At 29.9% G+C, this 24,300-nt stretch overlaps 1 protein-coding gene across 1 annotated transcript in view; it reads right to left on the bottom strand.

The window, feature by feature from the left end:
• The window catches only part of LOC137655534 (uncharacterized), a 23,758-nt gene extending 1,645 nt beyond the window's left edge, over positions 1-22,113 (bottom strand). The window contains exons 1-3 of the mRNA XM_068389430.1: positions 22,073-22,113; positions 21,623-21,781; positions 19,155-19,207 (exon numbers count right to left, since the gene is read on the bottom strand). Coding sequence (XP_068245531.1) covers positions 19,155-19,207; positions 21,623-21,781; positions 22,073-22,113 — 253 coding nt within the window. The remainder of the gene's footprint in view (positions 1-19,154; positions 19,208-21,622; positions 21,782-22,072) is intronic.
• Positions 22,114-24,300: the final 2,187 nt, after the last annotated feature.

Here is a 24,300-nt window from a genome sequence, read left to right as displayed (position 1 = left end):
AATATGCCCTTCCGAATTCTATGTTTAACAATTTACTTGATGGATCCAAAGTCACACTGGAATCACTGGCAATGAGGAGGCCGATCACCTAGCCAAATCTGCCCTAATGGGCCAGACAATCAGTGTCCCACTTCAACCTTCACTGAAAACCATCAAGATCGAATGACAGCCTTTTGCAACATGCAAATGACAAGTGAAGTAAGGCGAGTCTTCCTTGGTGGATCCAGATCAGCCAAATGGTACATCGAAGCAACAAACCTAACCCCGTACCCACTAGCAAGAAAAATCCCCCGCCAAGTTCCAGTTATCATTTGCAGACTGCGACTGGGATATCTGTGCAACTGGCAAATCACCATGGATAACGAAGAGGGCTAGCAACTCAACAGAGACCTGAAAGACTGTGCTACAACCGTCAGAAACTAACTGACGAACCTCTGCAACACCATCTATTGAACTGCCCAGAAACGAACCTACTAAGACAGGATTTTAACCCTGATAATCCTGTAACTGCGACAACAATTGTAAAACAAGTTATTGCTAATGGTGATACATTCTCAGCCTTTCTTCGCAGCCACCTTCCCCCTAGATAACGTAATACCAGCACCAGTTTGAACTTAAGTAACCTAATTTAAACCAGGTTTAACCTACTTCTAGGTCCTCTTCCTCTTACAATCTCTCTTCTTTCTTTATTGAAGTTTCAGGAGTCAACCCCCCCCCCCCCCAATGCAACTAAAAATTAAATCTGAAAGCACGTAGACGTCTTCATGACCACTATAAGTAATCAAAATTTTATTTTAATTTTTGTTCTTATATTTTCAGGTACAGGATTGTTTATTCCACCTTTTCTCTACCACTCATACTCGCTAACCAATTTCTCATTTTCAGCTCTCTCCTACTCAGCTGAAACTTTATACTATTGCTCATCCTAAAAACTTTAGCTCAAGCTAAAAAGGAAGTTTTCTACTTGCTCTACCCCTTTCTCTCCAACTAAACGACGGGAGTCAGTGAGCTCTTTTGGGAAGGAGGCCTCCTCCCCTCCGCCACCTTCTTCCTTTCCTTTGACCAAAAAGAGGCTAGGGCCAAGGCCTAAGGCACCTCTAAAGTAAGAAAAGCAAGCTGCCGAACATCCTTGACCCACATCCTATCCCAAACCACCTACAAATAAAAGTTGCAGATTATCCCATAACCTAAATCACCTATAAACCGACCCCCCCCCCCGCCCCCCCCCCCAAAAAAAAAAAACAATACCTACAAGCTGCAATTGTACAAGAGCCCGTGCCTGGCCTAATATAAAACAACAACAACGGCTTTTATTACGTATCACTGTCACAAATAGGTTACTCATTCTTTCTTGCGGGTTGTGGTTTATCTATTTGTGTATCCTTTCTAACATGCATAAGTGTTATGCTGTCCATAGATTTCTAGGGTTTACATTAATAAATCTTTAAAAACTGCCTTCAGTACTTCTGTATCGCATTACATTTGTTAATGAATTATCCAAACACCTAATCAATATCATTGCTATTGTAACCCTAATTCTGGAAATAGTAACAGGTTTACTTTTGTATTATATATAGGTTGCAGTGTTTTTTTTTTTACACATTTATTTAGAATATATAATATCTGCAATTACGGCACCTTCCCCCCCCTCTCTCTCTCTCTCTCTCTCTCTCTCTCTCTCTCTCTCTCTCTCTCTCTCTCTCTCTCTGCATCCCAGACCATCCAAGACTGGAAAATGCAAAATACACCGGAAGATGCATTAGCAACTCTCTGGTGGATATACGAGGTGCCTCACACTGAGGGACCTGGGGGAACCCAAACATAGAATAAGGCAATAAGGTAAGGTAAGGTAAGGCTCTCTCTCTCTCTCTCTCTCTCTCTCTCTCTCTCTCTCTCTCTCTCTCTCTCTCTCTTTTTCTGAGTGTGTGGGTTTGCGTATGTGGCAGATTGATTCTAATTGGCATTCTTAAAATTGCAATTGGCTTAGGGCTCATTGACTCGTACAACCTTAATTGAATTATTACAAAATCCTGAAATAACTAGTATTTTCAATTGTCCCCTACAAACATTCAAAAGCCTGCGTGAACGCTCATGACCCTTTCATAACCTAATCTATGAAAGGCTTAGCCATCAAGGAAATCAAATATCACCCATTGAATGCTCTAAATGAAGGGCAAGATCATCTGGATGCATCTGTCAAGGAGAGTCTGATACCCTTAGAGAAAAGAGGAGTCCCTTTCATGGATAAAGGGAAACTGGACAGGTATTTGAGATTTTCTTCTATGTATATAGTGTAACAATCAGATACTAAAAATGGAAAGACAAAAAATGTTCCAGGCTTGATAGAAACATCCTTCAGCGACTCATCAATGCATATGAACCAGGATGCCCAGGTAACATCAACTATAATATGTGTTCCAGGCTTGATAGAAACATCATTCAGTGCCTCATCAATGCATATGAAGCAGGATGCCCAATCAACATAAACTATAATATATTGCAATTCTTTCCAATCCCCCTATTTTTGGCATAAGTTATAGGATGGTTAAATGCAGACTGAAATTTAACATTTTCTAAGATCCTGACCACTGGCATTCCATGTAATTATCACCTTGAAGCCAATAACCTACAGAAGAAACCAATGATGGCCACTGATGGTCAATTGGGAAATCATAAGCAAGAAAAACCTTTGGAGACCTTGCAGATGTGTTTCCTAAAAGCATTCTTTGAATTGGAAAATAGTTCCAGAGAATTAATGTGATGTTGGATTGTTATGACAGTCCTAGTGGTAATTAGGTGATCATTAACTAGCAGATATGTGCCAGTTCTTGAAAAATTTGATGGCTTCATTGCTCATGAGTACAATAAGACATATCTTTCATGGTTCATCTCCTAACAACTAAACCCCTGTAATGCATCTTGCAAGCGCAGAATCTCCCGTGAAACCCGTATGAACAACTAAGCTGTTATTCCTGTGCACTATGCACTACCCCGTGGATTTAAAAAAATAAAAATAAAAAACATTCAATATATATTATTTCATTGCATTTATTAATTTTCCGTTATTCAACTTCCATTTACTGGATTTTACCCAATTGCTGATATATGGAAATTACGCAAACTAGGAAATTTATCATGATTGCAGTATGGTAAGATGTATAAAATGCATATAAAGATTTCTTCGCATTTATAAGTTGATTATAATCTTAATCACAGCTATTTCCAGTATTCGAGACTTATATGCATATATGGAAATCAATCTATGTTAATGACTGAACAACAACGTTTACAGCTGGGTAACTGAGAGAAATGGATTCAGCAACAACAAAATAATTTAAAAACAACGATATTTCTAGCATGTTGTTTTCTAACTGGCGTTCTCAATTTTCTGCCTTGACTATACAGAAAGTTTGAGGATAGGGACTACATAGAGAGAAGTAAAAATGGTCAACAGAGCATTTTATGCTATTTTGAATTACACCATTAATTTATTATATTAATATCGTTCGCTCTAGCTCCTCCATTATCTTCCAGTGCAATATTACATAGAAAAATCATAAGAATTAACCTCTTGGATTTCTTTGTCTGATGATATCTATTTCTTCTCTAATATTCATTTGTGTATTTCCCCTCATGATGATATCTCATTGTTCTCATCGTTAAGATTTCCCCTTTTACCAAGAAGTTTGTTCTTCTTCCACACAATGCCATAAAACACTTTAAACGGTTTAATAACTCCTTTCAAGATATGACAGCATTGCGACAAATTCCTTTTCCCAGAGACTAGGGGGAGAATTATTGCAATATCAAAAGCTAAACCAGCATTTCTCCATAACGATGAGTTGGCATTCTGGTTACTTGTTTACGCTTTTTCTAATCTTCGCGAGACCCCCAACATTTCGCTTGCCACACAGCTGCTGCTTCATTTCCTTTCCAATATCCTGAACTTACTACCGGACACATGCAAAACACCCGACCCGAATATTGCTGATGGCGGGCCCAGATATAGTTATCTATTTTCTTCTAAATCAGCCTTCTTTCTCACGACCTGCCTGTGCCCTCAAACGTTATAGTTTTTAAAATCAAAACTTGAATAAGAGATAGATATCTTGGTAAGTTTTAATCTTGATTACGTATCGTAGAATCGATCATCACCTTTATTGAATGCTTGAGTCCAATAGAGGCTGTGTTAATTAAACGTATTTCTATTTCACGTTAATATTTTTTTGCAACCTATTAAGTTAATATACTGTAGTTTATATATTAAAGATATAATTTAATATTGCTGATCTTAAAATATTCTATTTTCAGTGTTCATTACTTCTCTTGTAGTTTATTTTCCTATTTCCTTTCCTCAATGGGCTATTTTTCCCTATTGGAACCCTTGAGCTTATAGTATCCTGCTTTTCCAACTATGGTTGTAGCTTAGCTTATATTAATAATAATAATAATAATAATAATAATAAAAATAATAATAATAATAATATTCCATCTTAATACCTATTGTTTTATTAATGTTCCAAATATTTCAGTTATATATCAGATGATATAAAGAAGAATAAGTGTTTAATATAGGTGTAAGCATATGAATACTTAAAATTTGCTCATAAATTTAGTACTTTCTAATCTTACTAATTTACCCTTGGTACTAATTTCTTTTTTTAAAAGTTGTTTATTATTCTTTATTAATTCTATAGAAAATAGATTTTCTTTATTCCTCCTAATTTTAATGCTAACAAATTATTTTACAGTTAATAACCTTTTTGGAGGGATAATTTAATGCGTTACTGAGAAATTCAAGTTCTCTCTGTTTCTCGTATTATATCGTCTGACTCTATGTCAAAGAAATTATTTATTTATTCCCAATTACGTTATGTAAAAACTATGTTGAAACAACATTTACATAGAGATTTTAATCATATATCTGATGTTTTTTTGTACTTTTATAACGGGCTATGTGAGGTCCATCAAAGCATTTAAGCACTGCAAAATAATATGGTGCTCTTGCACACACACTAACATTTATATATGATTACGAATACATATATATATATGTACATATATATATATATACATATATATATATATATATATATATATATATATATTTATATAAATATATATATATATATATATATATATATATATATATATATATATATATACATTTATATATGTATATATATACATATATATATGTATATACATATATACATTTACATATACATATTTATACATACATACACACATATATATATATATATATATATATATATATATATATATATATATATATATGTACATATATGTACATATATGTTTATACATATATGTATATATATATATATATATATATATATATATATATATATTTATATATATATATATATATATATATATATATATATATATATATATATATATATATATATATATATATATATATATATGCATGTGTGTATATATATCTATACACGTAAATTTTAATAAAAATATATACTGTATATGGATATATCGACATAAAAAAAAACTTTATATACAAATGCACTGTAATGTTTGCATTGAAATGCGTTCATTGAAACTACGAGCAGCATACTTATCCCATGAATGCTAACCTATTGTCTTAGAATAAAGTGATTCGTATCAGAATTTGTATTCCTGTTTCTTTCTGCTGTCTCCCCGGCCAACCTCGTCTCAATGTAGTCGACTGCCCCCTACGCGGGATATTCTTTTTTATGAACTCCAAACAATCGGAGTTGATAGACTATTCTACGATGTCCTTACTTTTATAGCCAGGGGATTGGATGGGGTAAGATGAAACGTTATGTTTACAAACCAAATATGTGAGAGAGAGAGTCGAACTGATATTGGTTCGATTAGCAAGATACCAACAATCTGGGTTATACTTTTGACGGACTGGTAATTTATTCTGAAAAAATCAACTATGTACTTTGAAGCCGATGGATTCGGTAAATACTTTCTATCATAATTTATTTTAAGAGAGAAAGTAGTAGATTATTGAAAGAGATATGTTCTACTTTTAAATGCCTAGAATACATTATATATATATCAAGAAATGTCTGTAAAGAGTCTTGAAAACATATGACTTGCTGTTATTGAGTCTAGAAGAGAATTGACAAGCTTAGTTCCATTGTCTGTAAAATCATCGGCTATTAAAAAAGATGTATATACTATTTTGACATCCGAAAAGTATGCATTTTAGTTCCTCCATCTTCTACGAAAGAGGAGATTTGCATAAGTCTGGTCGATCTGAGGATTGGATTGAAATCTCTATCCCCTTTGCCAATGGGACGAATTATAATTAAATTCTCAAAGACCTAACATTTGAATATTAATTAAAGCAAATTCTGTTGATCAGCTGCTAAATCGAAAGTAGTAAACGACTTGGATAGAGAGAACCTTATCTCGGAGCTCCTTCTACTAATCATTTACCTTCGTCTGTCACGAGTACCCTTTGGCAGAAACCTCTTCTTGTCAGTGGCTGTCCGCTACACTCCCCTACATCCCGAAGACGTGATTGGATGGTATGGGAACTCATTTAAACTGTCCCTCCCTGCCTACCCAGACCTACCATAAGGCACTTGTCAGATTGAAAACGTCGGTGCGTTATTCGAAGAATCTTCTATATCAGATATAACAAGCTTAGTAAGCCGGTCAATTTAATTCCTACCCAGGGTAATAATTTTATTTTCTCATTTTTTCCAAAGGTTTGCCCAGATCAAATAAGGAAAACTGTGATGAAAGAGCAAGACATAAATAAGGAATTCTGTAAGTCTTGGGAAAGGGTTTCCTAGAATCGAAAACGTCTCAATAATCTTGTGCCTTATCCAGAATCAGATAACAATATGTTCGCGGTATAGTTGTAGGCAGTTCTCTTTATCTTTCACCTAGAAAATGTAATATACACTTTTGATATCTAATTGCTTTACCATTTCTTCCTGAGGTAAATTGGAGTCTTTTAAACGTTTTAGATAATGTCTTTTCAAAGATCTGGCAGTAATTTTAGTCTTCTGGAAGCGTTTTAAACGTTAGTGATAAATTAAAACCAAACGCTCCCCCCCCCCTAAACCATTTCTTGGTTTTTGGATAAAGTCTTGCACTTAGGGTCCTCAATAGATTACTATTCTGCCCTGTGGAATGCCTTAAAGCTGACCTGTTAAAGAGTGCAGCTGTTTATAGATGGATAACTTTTTAAAGTGGAAACAGCTGAGGTTCAAACTCACATATACACTTTTTTTCCTTTTTTTTTCTTCTTTTTTTGTCTGCATCTTTTCCCACTTTTATGTGGGGTCGATGTTTCTGGCCAGCGTTCTCCATCTACCTATGTCCCACTCTTCATCATCGGTTAATCTCATAATCTCCACTGACCATATTGGTTTTGGCTAATTTTTCATGGCCGGATGCCTTTTCCTGCCGCCAACCCTCCCCATTTACCCGGGCTTGGGACTGGCACCAAGTTGAGGCTGGCTTTCCCCCCTCAGTAGCTGGGTTCACATGGATACAATCATTAGAATAAAATAGAAAAAAGACTAGAGGACACTCAGTAGAGAGCATATCTTCGCCACTTTCACTCTTAACTCAATACTTGTACTTCGATGTGTTTACTTCAAAATCTAACGAATTTACCTTAGGGTGAAACCCCACGGTTCGTTTATATTGGTTCAGTAGTGCTTCCGTGAGGTTTTTCACAAACTAAATAATAAGCTGAAAAATATTTTCCATTTACTTTACATTGCGATTTATATTTTTCAAAGGATTACTACATACTTGTACTTGAAGTACTTTATCCAAAATGTTACAGATTCATACTTGGGTCATGCCCAACATGATTATTAAGTTTATCAAAACCGCTACAGTAGTATTTGTGTAAAGTTGCTCACAAACAAACGAAAACATAAATAAACTAACAAACAGACAGGGGTGAATACATACCTTTCCCGAAGATGGCTCCCCTACAACAAAACAACTGACGCCATCGACCACTTTATAACTAGTGCACGCGACCCATCATAAAATGAAGGCTAAATATTTACATAGCTATGCACACACGCACGCCTCTCTCAACAGGGTATGAATACTCTGTCTCTTTCCCCCCCCCCCTTACCTGAGGGATGGTAAGGGCTAAGCGTGACCTAAAAGAAATATATATATATATATATATATATATATATATATATATATATATATATATATGTATATATACACACACACACACACATATATATATATATATATATATATATATGTATATATACACACACACACATATATATATATATATATATATATATATATATATATATATATATATATATATATTTATATATATATATATATATATATATATATATATATATATGTATATACATACTGTACATACGTACATACATATATTTATATACATATATGTATATGTATGTATATATGTATACATATACATATATATATATATATATATATATATATATATATATATATATATATATATATATATATATATATAGAGAGAGAGAGAGAGAGAGAGAGAGAGAGAGAGAGAGAGAGAGAGAGAGAGAGAGAGAGAGAGAGAGAGAGACCTACTCTTTATTATATTGGGGAGATTCGCTTCCTTGGTCAAAATATAAAATATTTTTTTTTTTTTACCAAATTAAGAAGGATTTCATGCTACGAATAATATTGAAATATGTCTACTAGCTAAAATTGAGGAATAATATAAATAAAAGGTATTAATACCCAGTGAAAATTAAAGCAAAATTACTATTTCGTTGCATAATGGGCAGGTTAATTATTTACTTAATTACCTAATCCTCTGGCACCACGGGATGCATAGAGCCTCAATGCAATCACGCCCTATGTCACTTCCTATGCTCTGATAATGAACATGAGTGAAAATATAAAAGAAATATATATATACATATATATATATATATATATATATATATATATATATATATAGGCTATATATATATATATATATATATATATATATATATGTATATATATATATATATATATATATATATATATATTTATATCTATCTATCCATCTATATATATATACAGTATATATATATATATATATATATATATATATACATATACATATATATATATATATATATATATATATATATATATATATATATACTGTATATATATATATATAGATGGATAGATAGATATAAATATATATATATATATATATATATATATATATATAAATATATATATATATATACATATACATATATACATATATATACATATACATATATATATATATATATATATATACATATACATATACATATTTACATATATATACATATACATATATATACAGTATATATATATATACAGTATATATATATATATATATATATATATATATATATATATATATATATATATATATACGTGTGTGTATATTTATATATGTATACGAACTATATATATATATATATATATATATATATATATATATATATATATATATATGTATATATACATATACATATACGTACCCTATATATGTATATATATATATTTATATATGTATATATATATACATATATATATATATATATATATATATATATATATATATATATATATATATGTATATATATATAAATTCATATTCATATATACATTATATAACTGGGTGTCTACTTTCGTATGCAGATAATCACCTACTGCTAAAGTTTGGTACTACTGTATATGTTGTATTATATTGTTATTGCTCTTATCTGGTTAATTATGATAAGTCCTATTACTCAGTAGAAGAATAAATACCTCTTTATGACCAGTTGATATTTTAACAATTTCGACTTCAGCAAAACTTCATTGATTAATAACCAAATCTGGCCTTCTCTAAATGATCAAATGTTGTTTGGAAGAACAATATTCCCTCTGAATAAATTTTTTTCATGTCATTTAAATATTAGTTTTTATTATCTATTTGTTCGTCTCTATAAGCATCTATCAAGGTGTTTGCTCTTTACTACTAAATGAAAATTGAAATTCTATTAGCCAATGTATTCCAATAGAGAAAGTACCCCGGTAGGGAAAATTAATAAGTACAAATTAAGCTCTAAAAGGGGAAATGAATTACTGATAAGAGTAAATACATAAATGTAATTATATATCTTGGAAATATGCTGTTTATTGTTTTGAAAACGAAGATCATAGAAAAAGTATAAATAAATTACATCTTTTTAACTGACAATCAGACTTTTTTAACACCTGAAATAAACCGACCCAATATTCTATCTGAAAAACAAAAAGTAGAGAAAAGAAAATTGGAATATGTATGTACCTAATAATACCACCAAATAAGAGAACTATAGCATAAAACCGTGGAAGATCGTGGTATGAAAGATTGGCTTTAGTAGGTGGACGGTGGTGTCCTTCTCTACGAAAAGCTACTTACCATTGCTAAACAGTCTATATACCCTTAATATACGAGCAAATAGATACTGAACTACCCATCAAGATGACGAGATAAGGTATAGCATTTTATTATTGTCAGATATGTGATGAGAAAAGAGATTATGTAGGGAATATGCCAGACTATTCAGTGTCTTGGAAGTAAAAAAAGATCCACTTCTAAAAGATGTTTAGGTGGTAGCATTTGAAATGTTGGGGACTTTAGTGTGCTTATTTTTTAATATTAATTTTGTATATGATTGAAATAGTGTCCTGAGGTCTGAGTGATTAAAATAAATCTTTATTCTCAATTCTAATTAAGCTCGCCTACGAAAGAATTATTGGAATTAATTAATAACATTCCTTTAAGGACACAAATTCCTTTTTTTTTTTTTTTTTTTTTTTTTTTTTTTTTTTTTTTTGGGGGACATACTACTTTTCCGAAATGCTTTTCTCAACATTTTGTAATGTCATCTTTTTATTTCATTTTGTGGCTCTTTAAACACTTCATCGTAAACATATGACATATGAAGAAAAAGGTAAATTCCAAATATCTACATAAAGTTTAATAATTTTTGTCTTCAAGTTTCTTTCTTATTAAAACTAAATGCTATTTCATGTTTAAACCTAGAGCATATATACAAAAGAAATTTCAGCCTGCAGCTATGCAGCAACCCACACACGAATTCCTCGAAAAAAGGTCCTTTCAGTACTTACCTAGTATTTCTTCTATAGGATTTGATATTCAAATTGGTGGACATTGTCGACGAGTAGTAAGACGCCACTCATTTATTCTGAAAAGAAAAAAAAAATCTTTTTAATAGAGGATAAAGGTGTCAGAAGGAAGGATATACACTGGCGATCATCATATTACTAAAGAAAAAAAAATCAGAACTAGCTTTCCTATTTTTCTCAAGATTGTCAGGTAAATATGCTTTTTAGCAAGCATCCCTCCACAACAACAAAAATAAATCCAGTTCCATTTGCCTGGAATTACCAATTAGATGGCCATAAACATACGGAAAAATCTAGCCTTTAAGATCTATTCCTTCATTTTGCTTTCAAGTATCCTGTTCTTATTCCCTTAAAATATTTTCTAAACAGCTGAAGTAAACGAAATATAAAGTCATTAGCCTCTAGATCATTTAGGTGATGCACTAAAGTGTGCTAAAGTATTTGAGTATAGCTCATTTCTTTGAATCAATTTAAGCTAAATTTTTATAGACAATTTTTTTTGGCTTAAGGTAGTAGCTTCGAATACAGCTTTCACAATATTCCATCCCATACCCTTCCTCTAATTCAAGGGTTCTTAACCTGGGGCTCACGAACCCCCAGCTGGCTGACGAGAAAATATTCTAAATAGTTAAATATGCTTAGAGAGAGAGAGAGAGAGAGAGAGAGAGAGAGAGAGAGAGAGAGAGAGAGAGAGAGAGAGAGAGAGAGAGATTAGAATCAAAATTTATTAGAAACACATTCACTGTAATTCTGCATATTCTCCCAGATAACACCTAAGAAGAGTTCGTAGATTTGATGAACGAATCTTTGGCTAAAGATACATTTGAAATCCTTTCCCTGACCAAATGAGTGAGATTTACCCAGCTTTATCTGATATAGTGATGAACTCTATTGATGTTCTCTATTTATTATTTGTGTGAGCAAGGATTTTCAACTCTATTGGACAGGATTGATTGATTTGAGGTTTCCTGGCGTCCTGACCGTTGAACAGGAAAACTAGACACCAATCATGGCTTAATAGGGAGACTGACCTACAATTCTACCTGCTTAATACTGCACCTCGAACTCTTCAAAGCACTGAAGTTCAGATTTGTTGGATAAAGGAAATATTGCTTCACTCCTGCACGTGTGGTAGCTTTGTAAAATATTTGGAATATCAACGTTTCATCTTAATAATACCCTATATAGTTAAGAATTAAATTACTATTATTCTTAATGTTAGATTACTAGTGGTTCCGGTAAATTGTCTTATAACTCAGGCGGTACTTAACGGGAGAAAAGGTTGAGAACCCCTGCTATAATTGTCTTTGACCACAACAAGACATTTAATTTCTAATTCATCTTTCACCAAATAAAAGCTTTCTAGTCTTATTCTCATGCTATCTCCTAAAACTTATAAACAAAAGACTTACTCACAAGCCAATTGTTATTCATTGTTACCATCTGAGAAAACCAACTCAAAAATATTGTTGTTGTGGCCTGATTGGTAACGTCTCGGCCTGGTGTTTGCCAGTCGGGGGTTCGAGTCCAGCTCAGTTTCGTTAGTGCCATTAGTGTCTGCAACCTTACCATCCTTGTGAGCTAAGGATGGTGGGGTTGGGGGAGCCTGTAGGTCTATCTGTTAAGTCATCAGCAGCCATTGCCTGGCCTTCCTTGGTCCTAGCTGGATGGAGAGGGGGCTTGGGCGCTGATCATGTATATATGGTCAGTCTCTAGGGCATTGTCCTGCTTGATAGGGCAATGTTACTGTATCTTGCCTCTGCCATTCATGAGTGGCCTTTAAACCTATATGAAAAATAATGCAAGGTCTCGGTTTCCCCAATTTCTCTTTGCATGAATTCTTATTGTAGAATACGTTGTATTGTGAATACTCTTTTAAATAGCTTTAACATTTTGCTTGATCTATTCAATCGTCATAACCCATTTCCACAGAGAAAGCTTATTCAAATCACTTAAGATATTCCCAAGTTATATCAATATGGAAATAATGCTACCCACTTCTCTTTGGCACACATTCTGTTAACTCTACTTTTTTCCTGTTTTGTTACTCAACTGTTTTTGTAATTTTTTTCTGATCCCTTTACATACATTTATAGATACGTATGCAAATTAATAGAAATTACCTTTTCACAATCTTTACCAATATTCATTATTCTCCCACCTGATTTCAATTTGCCTTAATTACCGAACACTTATTTTTACTTTGTCTCTCTTCTATGAAACCCCCCTTTTTTAAATTATTATTTCACCCTTTTTATGAAAGGTTTTAACTCTTTCGATTCCACTACCACATAGAAAAAAAAAAGACCAAACCATAAAAGTCTTTTTAGGTAGAATAGGTTTCAATTTTTTCTAAGCACTCATGAACCGTTAGATTTATGGCAATTATTTATTTATTTATTTATTTATTTTTTGCATGGTTAGATCTGATTTCAATAATTAATCAAATATTAATAATACTAATAACAACAATGATGATGTAAATTAATAATGTTAACTTCAGTAATTTCAATAACAATAATGATTTTTTATAATTTTATTAATGTTATTAAAAATTTCAGTCATTGTTATTGGAAATAATAATAATAATAATAATAATGATAATTATAATAATGATTATTATTATTATTATTATTATTATTATTATTATTATTATTATTATTATTGTTAATGTTATTGTTATTATTTTATTGTTATTATTATTACTATTATTATTATTATTATTATTATTATTATTATTATTATTATTATTATTATTATTATATTTTCTTTTTTTAAATTACTATCATTATTGTTATTTAAATTACTGAAATTATAAATAACTTTTAAGTAAATCAATTGAGGTTTTGCTTATTTTCTTCTAACTTTCCCCTTAGCCCATTTTAGCACAAAAATCATCTGCAAAAAACAAAAACAAAAATCTCTTTTCCAGTCACCTTCTTAGTGCTAAGCTCTATCATAACTTTTCATCCTTGAATTCTAAGCTCCCTTTTTAGTAGCAAAAACTTTAACCAAAATAAGCTCTTTCAGCACTCAACGACAAAAAGGATTTTCTTTAAGCTAGAAATCTTATTATGTACCTGCTTTTTTGGTGAGAAGAGATTTGAATACATTTTACAATATCCCAAATTCTCCGAAATTATATATAAATGTAGTAAGAATCTGAAGTAATCATTAACAAAACATTCAGACAATATCACAAATTCTCCGAAATCATAAATAAATGTAGAAAGAATCTGAAGTAATCTTTAACAAAAAATTGAGATAATATCCCAAATTCTCCGAAATTATATATAAATGTACAAAGAATCTGAAGTAATCATTAACAAAAAATTAAGACAATATCATAAATTCTCTGAAATTATATATAAATGTAAAAAGAATCTGAAGTCATCATTGAAAAAAATAAGACATTATCCTAAATTCTCCAAAATTATATATAAATGTAGTAAGAATCTGAAGTAATCTTTAACAAAAAATTAAGACAATATCCCAATTTCTCCGAAATTATATACAAATGTAGAAAGAATTTAAAGTAATCTTTAACAAAAAATTAGGACAATATCCAAAATTCTCCGAAATTATATATAAATGTAGTAAGAATCTGAAGTAATCATTAAAAAAAATTAAGACAATATCCAAAATTCTCCGAAATTATATATAAATGTAGTAAGAATCTGAAGTAATCATTAAAAAAATTAAGACAATATCCAAAATTCTCCGAAATTATATATAAATGTAGTAAGAATCTGAAGTAACCATTAACAAAAAATTAAGATAATATCCAAAATTCTCCGAAATTATATATAAATGTAGTAAGAATCTGAAGTAATCATTAAAAAAAATTAAGACAATATCCTAAATTCTCCGAAATTATATATAAATGTAGTAAGAATCTGAAGTGATCTTTAACAAAAAATTAAGACAATATCCAAAATTCTCCGAAATTATATATAAATGTAGTAAGAATCTGAAGTAATCATTAAAAAAAATTAAGACAATATCCAAAATTCTCCGAAATTATATATAAATGTAGTAAGAATCTGAAGTAATCATTAAAAAAAATTAAGACAATATCCAAAATTCTCCGAAATTATATATAAATGTAGTAAGAATCTGAAGTAATCATTAAAAAAAATTAGGACAATATCCAAAATTCTCCGAAATTATATATAAATGTAGTAAGAATCTGAAGTAATCATTAAAAAAAATTAAGACAATATCCAAAATTCTCCGAAATTATTTATAAATGTAGTAAGAATCTGAAGTAATCTTTAACAAAAAATACAGACAATATCCAAAATTCTCCGAAATTATATATAAATGTAGTAAGAATCTGAAGTAATCATTAAAAAAATTAAGACAATATCCAAAATTCTCCGAAATTATATATAAATGTAGTAAGAATCTGAAGTAACCATTAACAAAAAATTAAGATAATATCCAAAATTCTCCGAAATTATATATAAATGTAGTAAGAATCTGAAGTAATCATTAAAAAAAATTAAGACAATATCCTAAATTCTCCGAAATTATATATAAATGTAGTAAGAATCTGAAGTGATCTTTAACAAAAAATTAAGACAATATCCCAATTTCTCCGAAATTATATATAAATGTAGTAAGAATCTGAAGTAACCATTAACAAAAAATTAAGACAATATCCAAAATTCTCCGAAATTATATATAAATGTAGTAAGAATCTGAAGTGATCTTTAACAAAAAATTAGGACAATATCCCAATTTCTCCGAAATTATATATAAATGTAGTAAGAATCTGAAGTAACCATTAACAAAAAATTAAGATAATATCCAAAATTCTCCGAAATTATATATAAATGTAGTAAGAATCTGAAGTAATCTTTAACAAAAAATACAGACAATATCCAAAATTCTCCGAAATTATTTATAAATGTAGTAAGAATCTGAAGTAATCTTTAACAAAAAATACAGACAATATCCAAAATTCTCCGAAATTATATACAAATGTAGAAAGAATTTAAAGTAATCTTGAAGAAAAATAAGGATGTTTTGTAAAAGTTTCTACTTAATTCCTTTAAACGCTACCTACCGAAGTTAAAACTTATAATTGAATTTAACTACGTAGCTGATGAACTTGTCTCTCACTTATCATATAGTTTCACATATTATGTATAGAATTTATAAATGTAAGTAATAGAAGCAAAAAAAGAATAAATATCTCGTTAGTCAAAGAGAAAGTACTTGAGAAAATAATTTAAATCAAACGATAGGCACAACTTTACTTTTAACGTCAAGGAGTTCAAATAAAAATTCTTAATATCATTTACATTTTTCTTTTTAATTTAATAACAAATGATGATACTCATTGGGATCTTTAAGTCATTGACATGAGTCAAAATTTGACACGCTAGGTTTTAACTGATCAGGAGTATGAGAAATATAGCAAACATTGGCTACAAAACATAGCATTGCATAGGATGCTTTAATCACACTACCATATCACAAGTTGTCCTAATAATTAATGCACTTAGGTGATAAGTGTTTCATTTTTAGAACCTTATATAATAGCTTGTTCATTCTTATGAATTAATTCAATATATATATATATATATATATATATATATATATATATATATATATATATATGTATATATATATATATATATATATATATATATATATATATATATATACATATATATATATATATATATATATATATATATATATATATATATATATATGTATGTATTTATATATATACATGGTTATATATATGCATATATATATATATATATATATATATATATATTATATATATATATATATATGTATATATATACATATATATATATATGTATATATATATATATATATATATATATATGTATATATATATGTATATATATATATACATGCATATATATATATATATTTATATATACATATATACATATATATATATATTTATTTAAATATATATATATATATATATATATATATATATATATATATATATATGTATATATACTGTATATATATAAATTATATATATATATATATATATATATATATATATATATATATATATATGAAAAACAAAATGTATTCATGACATCTGAAATTTTGTATTGCGAAAATAGTTGCTATGTGTTTTTTTTTTTTTTATAGACAAGTTCCATGTAAATCTAGAGTAATATTAATAATAATAATCAAAGACTAGGTTAGGAAGCACAGTTAATGTTACTGTTATATGATTACACAGAAACAGTATCATTGTATGTCCTTCAGAAAATGCATGAGAAATGACATGACCGTATAAGTACTTGCGGTTATGTTCATAGTTCAAAGGTGATATTAAGTGCCCATTAATCATAAAAATTGAATGTTTTCATAAATCAATTTCTAGTGAAACAGGTGACTGAATAATTTTTTGAAGTGTCTTTCCTTAGTCTAAGGTCTAGTTCAAGTTTAAATTTCGAGTGATTTACTTTTTGTATTACTGATCAATACATTATTATTTTCTACCTCTGTCCCAACTATAAGGAATCTATTGGAACATGTTAGCAGGTATCATTGGAACCATTCGGTGTATTTTTTTTTTTTTTTTGTACTGAAAGATTCCCTTGAGCGTTTTATTAAATTTAATCGATTTCAAAATACTTTTAAGCTTAGTATTTGAATACCACTGCTTTTATCTTTATAATGTTTCTATTTCACAAATGCCACTTGAGTCCTTTCCCTTTACTTTGGGTTTATCACTCGACTGTTCCATAGAAAGGACTTCATCCCTCTCTCCTCTTTCTCCTTTAAACATTTCTCCTAATCCTCTCACGCTTCATGCCCAGCTTTCCCAGCTTTCAAAATATAAATCATTTGAAAACCTTAATCAATTGACCTATGACTATAGTACTTTCACACAAAATCTCTCTTTTTTCTGCTTTTGTGCTGAGATTCTTTTTGCTTATTAAACAGTCAATACTACACAGTATTCTGGAAGTTTCATTCCAGTTGTGACCAAGTTGTGGAATGTTCTTCCTAATCGGGTATTTGAATTGGTAGAATTTCAAAATTTCAAACTTGCAGCAAATGTTTTTATGTTGAACAGGGTAACAAAAGTCTTTAATAGTTTATATATGAAATATCTGTTTTGATGTGGTTACTGTTTTTAAAACATTTTATTAATTGTTAATTATTTCTCATATAGTTTATTTATTTCCTCATTTCCTTTCCTCACTGAGCTATTTTTTCCCTGTTGGAGCCCTTGTGCTTATAACATCTTGCTACTAGGGTTGTAGCTTAGCTAAAAATAGCCATAACAATAGTAATTCAGAACTGTTATTTTTTTCATAAATTTTACCCCTTAATGCTCTATGTCTGTTTGCTTTCTTGGTAAATGTCTAATGTATATATCCGTATACCTGAACACAGTTTTACTATTTGCTCTGCAATTACACCACATGTACTGTATTTCCTTTTCCTTAAACCTCGCATTTCTTAATCACACTTGCTCATTTATAATATCTCTTCCAACTTCCTATACATCAAGACAATGAATGCTGTCATTGGTCAATACTTCCCACAACTTTTCACTTATATGTTGAAATTAAAGTATCTACTGTCCCGTTAGATTTTCTGATCTACTTCAACATCCTAACATCTGAACTAAACTTATATTTTAGTAAATTTTTACTTGACCCACAAAATAATGGTGCACGTTTAGCTACTTCTCTTCCTACATTTCAGCCCAGCCAGTTACTCTTTCATCCTTGTCTTTTAAAAGTATAAAACACCAAAACTCTTTACATAGTATACTTTAGTATAGGTTAAGCATGAAAGCCTAATATGTATTGTGTAATACTTTTATTTTTAAACAAGGAAGCAAAACTAAATTTTTTTTCAGATAAGCCTATGAAGCGCTAAGTAGATGATGAGTGTAGAATTATTGAATTAAAAGCTCAAGATAGAGACGACTGGCGAAATCTAACCGAGGTCCTTTGCGTCAATAGGCCTAGGTGGGATGATCATGATTATTGCAATACTAACAAAGATATAAAACAATGAGTCAGTTATGCTGAGATCTGATAACTCATATAAAGCCTGGTTATAGTTACTCATATCGTTTTCATACTACTGTAATGTAAATGAGTTGCATTTAGGTTACACTGATCTTATGAGTGAATTTAAGAGCGGTGAATAATCCCATAAGCTCTTCCAATTAGACTAAACGATCTAGAATGCAATAGAGGTGCTCTAACAGATTATCCCCTTTATCTTAAGGTATCTTGGTGTAAGTCTACTGAGAAATGAGCAGTAATTACTGTTAAATGAGATCTTACTTAGTTGGTCTAAAGATTCAAGCCGTCTAGTTATATACTGGAAGAGGATGTGTGTTTATCTTTTTCTTTTTTATTTTTTTCCCAATTTTAATTCTTCGCGCTTTAAAGAATTATTCATGTTGAATAAGTTTCCCTTCGTGTACATTAATTTGTAATCTTTATGATAATGATTTCGAACAGTTAGTTATCGCTTTTTAGCATTGACCATTATCATTTTGTTATTTGGTAGGATTTTCTCGCCGCTATAAACAATGTTTTTATATCTCACCATAACCAATCAAAAGATACGAAATAATGTAGAATTTATATTCCACTGTATATATATATAAATATATATGTATATATATATATATATATATATATATATATATATATATACTGTATATATATATATATATATATATATATATATATATATATATATATATATGTATATATATAATATATATATATACATATATATATACATAATATATATATATATATATATATATATATATATATATATATATATTTATATATATATATATATATACAGTATATGATATATGTATATAATATATATACATGTATATGTATGATATATATATATATATATATATATATATATATATATATATATATATATATATATGTATGTATAATATATATATTATATATATACATATATATAATATATACACACACACACACACATATATATATATATATATATATATATATATATATATATATATATATATGTGTGTGTGTGTATATATACATATATATATACATTTATATACATTTTATATATATGGTTTTATATGTATACATATACATATATATATATATATATATATATATATTTATATATATACCTATATATATATATATATATATATATATATATATATATATGTATGATAGTCATGGAAGGAAAAATAAAAAGACTTGATTGGAGTTAGTACTTTCGTCCATTAGGGACATAAACAGGTTGATGTCCCTAATGGACGAGAGTACTAACTCCATCAAGTCTTTCCATTTTTTCCTTCCGTGGCTATAATTGACTCATTGTTTTATATCTTTGGTAGTATTGCAATAATCATGATCATCCCACCTAGGCCTATTGACGCAAAGGACCTCGGATAGATTTCGCCAGTCGTCTCTATCTTGAGCTTTTATTTCAATAATTCTACACTCATCTTCTACTTAGTGCTTCATAGTCTTATCTGAAAAAATTTACTTTTGCTTCCTTGTTTAAAATAAAGAAAAAAAAGTATCACATAATATATAATGGACTCTCCCAACGTATACTATGTGAGAAGTTTTTGTCTTATATAGTCTTAAAAGAAAAGGATGAAAGAGTAACTCGCCGAGCTGAAATGTAGGAAGAGAAGAGAAGTAGCTAAACATGCACCATTATTTTGTGGGTCAAGTAAAAATTTATTATCCGATACCTTATAAAATCACTCCATTTTATATTCCCATTAAATAATATTTATCATACATTCCATTTTATCATGCTATAATACTTTTATAGATTTTGTTATCACCTTGTCACGCCCCTATTTCGCATAAATACTTGCTCTGGACAAGTTTCTCATTCTAGTTCCTTCATGTTTACTCTCTAGACTCTGTTGTTTTTCCGTTAACCAATCACGAACCCATACGTATGGAAAGTTTGCACAAGGGATGAAGATTAATAATATTTCTCTACCCCCTTCCCTTATCTCTTCTACTGGTTTCTACATACCCCTTCCAACAAATCCTTTTCCGTGGAAACTTTTGTCGAGTGTCAGGTCATTGTTATTTCAATTGAGTTTTTTTTTCGTATTTTGCGATGGAGGAAATTACAGAAACTTATAACAGCTGCAGTATTCCATACTTAAAAGCATTTACTAAATTTCATGGCGATTATTTTGATACGTCATCCAATTTTGATAATTTCCTTAAATCACATGATGTAATACCCCAACGTTTACGGTGTCCCAAGTGCCGTTCCTTGCTACCGTACGGAATTAAGACGTCACAGTTTCAACACCCCCGTGACCCACAAGTTTCGACGTCCCGGTCATAAATGTAAGTCATTCATTTCTTTAATTTTAATGTTATTAGAGTGCGCAGCTCAACATTACCTCTTGCCAGTATAAGTTTGTGACCTGGGAAGGGGGTCCGGGGGCTTGCCCCCAGCTAGGGGTTGTGACCAGAGAAGGGGTTCTGGGGGCTTGCCCCCAGCTAGGGGTTGTGACCTGGGAAGGGGGTCCGGGGGCTTGTCCCTGGCTAGTGGTTGTGACCTGGGAAGGGGTGCGGGGCCTTGCCTCCGGCTAGGGGTTATGACCTGGGAAGGAGTCCGGGGCCTTGCCCCCCGCTAGTGATTGTGACCTGGAAACTTCTAAATTAGGTTAGGTGGGTTTGTCAGGTTCTGTACCATTTTGTACCTTTTTATTTATTGTGTAAATGGTATATGGAAAAATGCTTTAAAATACACATGCTAATATTAGCATAGCTTTGCTAATGTTAGCAATGGCAGCGTAACATTGGTAATGTTGCGTAACCTTGCTAATGTTAGCGTTTGCAGTACATACGTTCTTGATGCGTAAAGTGACACAGAATTTGAACAAGTCATTATATTTAAAAATTTTAAGAGGAAATATATAACAAGAGACCTTATATTTAAATTTTTAACAGAAAATATATGTTTTCCTGTAGAAAATAACGGGATTTAATCGGTTTTCACCTTCATTTCAGCCGTAATAACAACAACCAGTTCGGCTTCTTGAAGTTAGTCGAACTGGTTGTTGTTTGTTTAAGGTTGAAATGAAGGTCAAATTCGGTCGAACCACGTTATTTACTACAGGAAAACATATATTTTCTGCTCGAAATGAGAATCTGTAATACAGTAAAACTCTACCGATTTTTACTACACCAAAATATAATTGAAGTTTACTATCGACTGCCAAGCTTTCACGTTTTCTTTGAACTCTAGTAGTGTATCATTTTCTCTTATAGTTAACAGGGAAACCCTTTTAAATTGTCAATGCTGGTCACTTTTTATCCCTACTCATCTTTCACGGAAATGTGGATGAAGTCAGTTGCAATGAATATAATATTCCGTAAATCACTTCGGTTTCTTAAGTGGAACCCTTTAACATGAAAAAAAAAAGAATGCTGTGTATATAGTGCTAGCCTTTTGTAAAACGAATTCAATAGCAACATAGTTGGAGGGTCAAGCTATTTTTATTTACACACACACACACACACACACACACACACACATATATATATATATATATATATATATATATATATATATATATATATATATATATATTTATATATTTATATATATATATATATGTATATATATGTATATATATATATATATATATATATATATATATATATATATATATATGTATATATATGTATATTATATATATATATAATATATATATATATATATATATATATATATATATATATATATATATATATATATATACACTGTATATATTTTTTTTTCTTAGAAAAGAGATCATATGCAATCGTCCCAAAATTTAATTTATCTGTTTCCTACATGTAAAACTACAAAAAAAAACCTTACTATTAGAATATCCAGAAAAAAAACATAGTTCATCTCTTAAATCTTTGGTTACATAAATTCATTTATAAGGCCCAACAAAATATTTGCTGATTTAAAAAATATAATCATTCCAGTATCAGAGATCTATTTTTTGTCCTATTTCTTGAAAATGTCTGTATTTAATAAGTGGAATGTATGGTCATATTCATTACTAGAATAAAAACTGTCACTGTGTTATCTCTAAGTATTGAGAGAAATTTTAGTAAAATTATATTTACAGACGGAATAACATGTTGAACAAAGAAAATAGTTTTTTTGTGTAACCAAAATAATGTGCTTTCACTGAAGTTGACATTCATTTCAGCAGTAAATAAACCAAAAACTGATTAGAACGTCTAAGAACAAGGTTATTTTTTATGGAATCTAATAATTTTTGCTGCACCATGAGCTTGCTTTGCTCGCGGAAAAAGAAAATCATCAAACTCCTATTGATAACTCCATTGATTATTATTTATTTATATAATTAAGTTTTTTATTAGTAATGAAAATAAGTGTCATTTTTAAAGAAAACAGACGTTTTTCCATAAGAAACATTTGTTTTTTAGTACAAAATATTTTTCCGTCCGTAACTATAATAAAACCGAAAAATTTCAACCAAAATATTTACTAACAGTTTAATATTACATGAATTGGCCACTTTCAGTTTCTGAGCACCCAACAATGGCCTTCAACTATGAACAGAAGTTGCAGAGAATGAGACAAGAGAGCGGTACTCATGTGCTTCTTTCTCAAATTTAAGGCTACTAACATTTGGAGTTTCATTCCTTAGAGGACTTGAAATATATCCATTATTTCAAATAGTTTTTAGACTAGTCAATACTCGTCAGAGAGGGATTGATAGTACACCTTCCATGAACAATGGCGATTTCCAGCATGGGTGATAATGTGAGTTGACAATATCGAACATTATTGGTTCACGATCTCGGCTACAGTTCTAATGGTTTTTGCTCCATTGTGGGTTACTGTGCTGACAAACATTAAATCACTTCCTATGTTTTGGTAAGCGGTACATGTTGAGTTGCACTCGCAAGTTCTGTGGGTCATTATTTCGGTAATAACTAAAACAATTTCTAATGTTTTTTTGCTACACCCATGGCTCACTGCGCGGGCAAAATTAACATTAAATTATTGCTACTATGCTCTGGCAAGCAGTAAATGTTGAGTTGCAAT

The sequence above is a fragment of the Palaemon carinicauda genome, chromosome 16 (assembly GCF_036898095.1).
Source record: "Palaemon carinicauda isolate YSFRI2023 chromosome 16, ASM3689809v2, whole genome shotgun sequence".
Lineage (NCBI taxonomy): Eukaryota > Metazoa > Arthropoda > Malacostraca > Decapoda > Palaemonidae > Palaemon > Palaemon carinicauda.
This window is presented reverse-complemented; position numbering and strand designations above follow the sequence as displayed.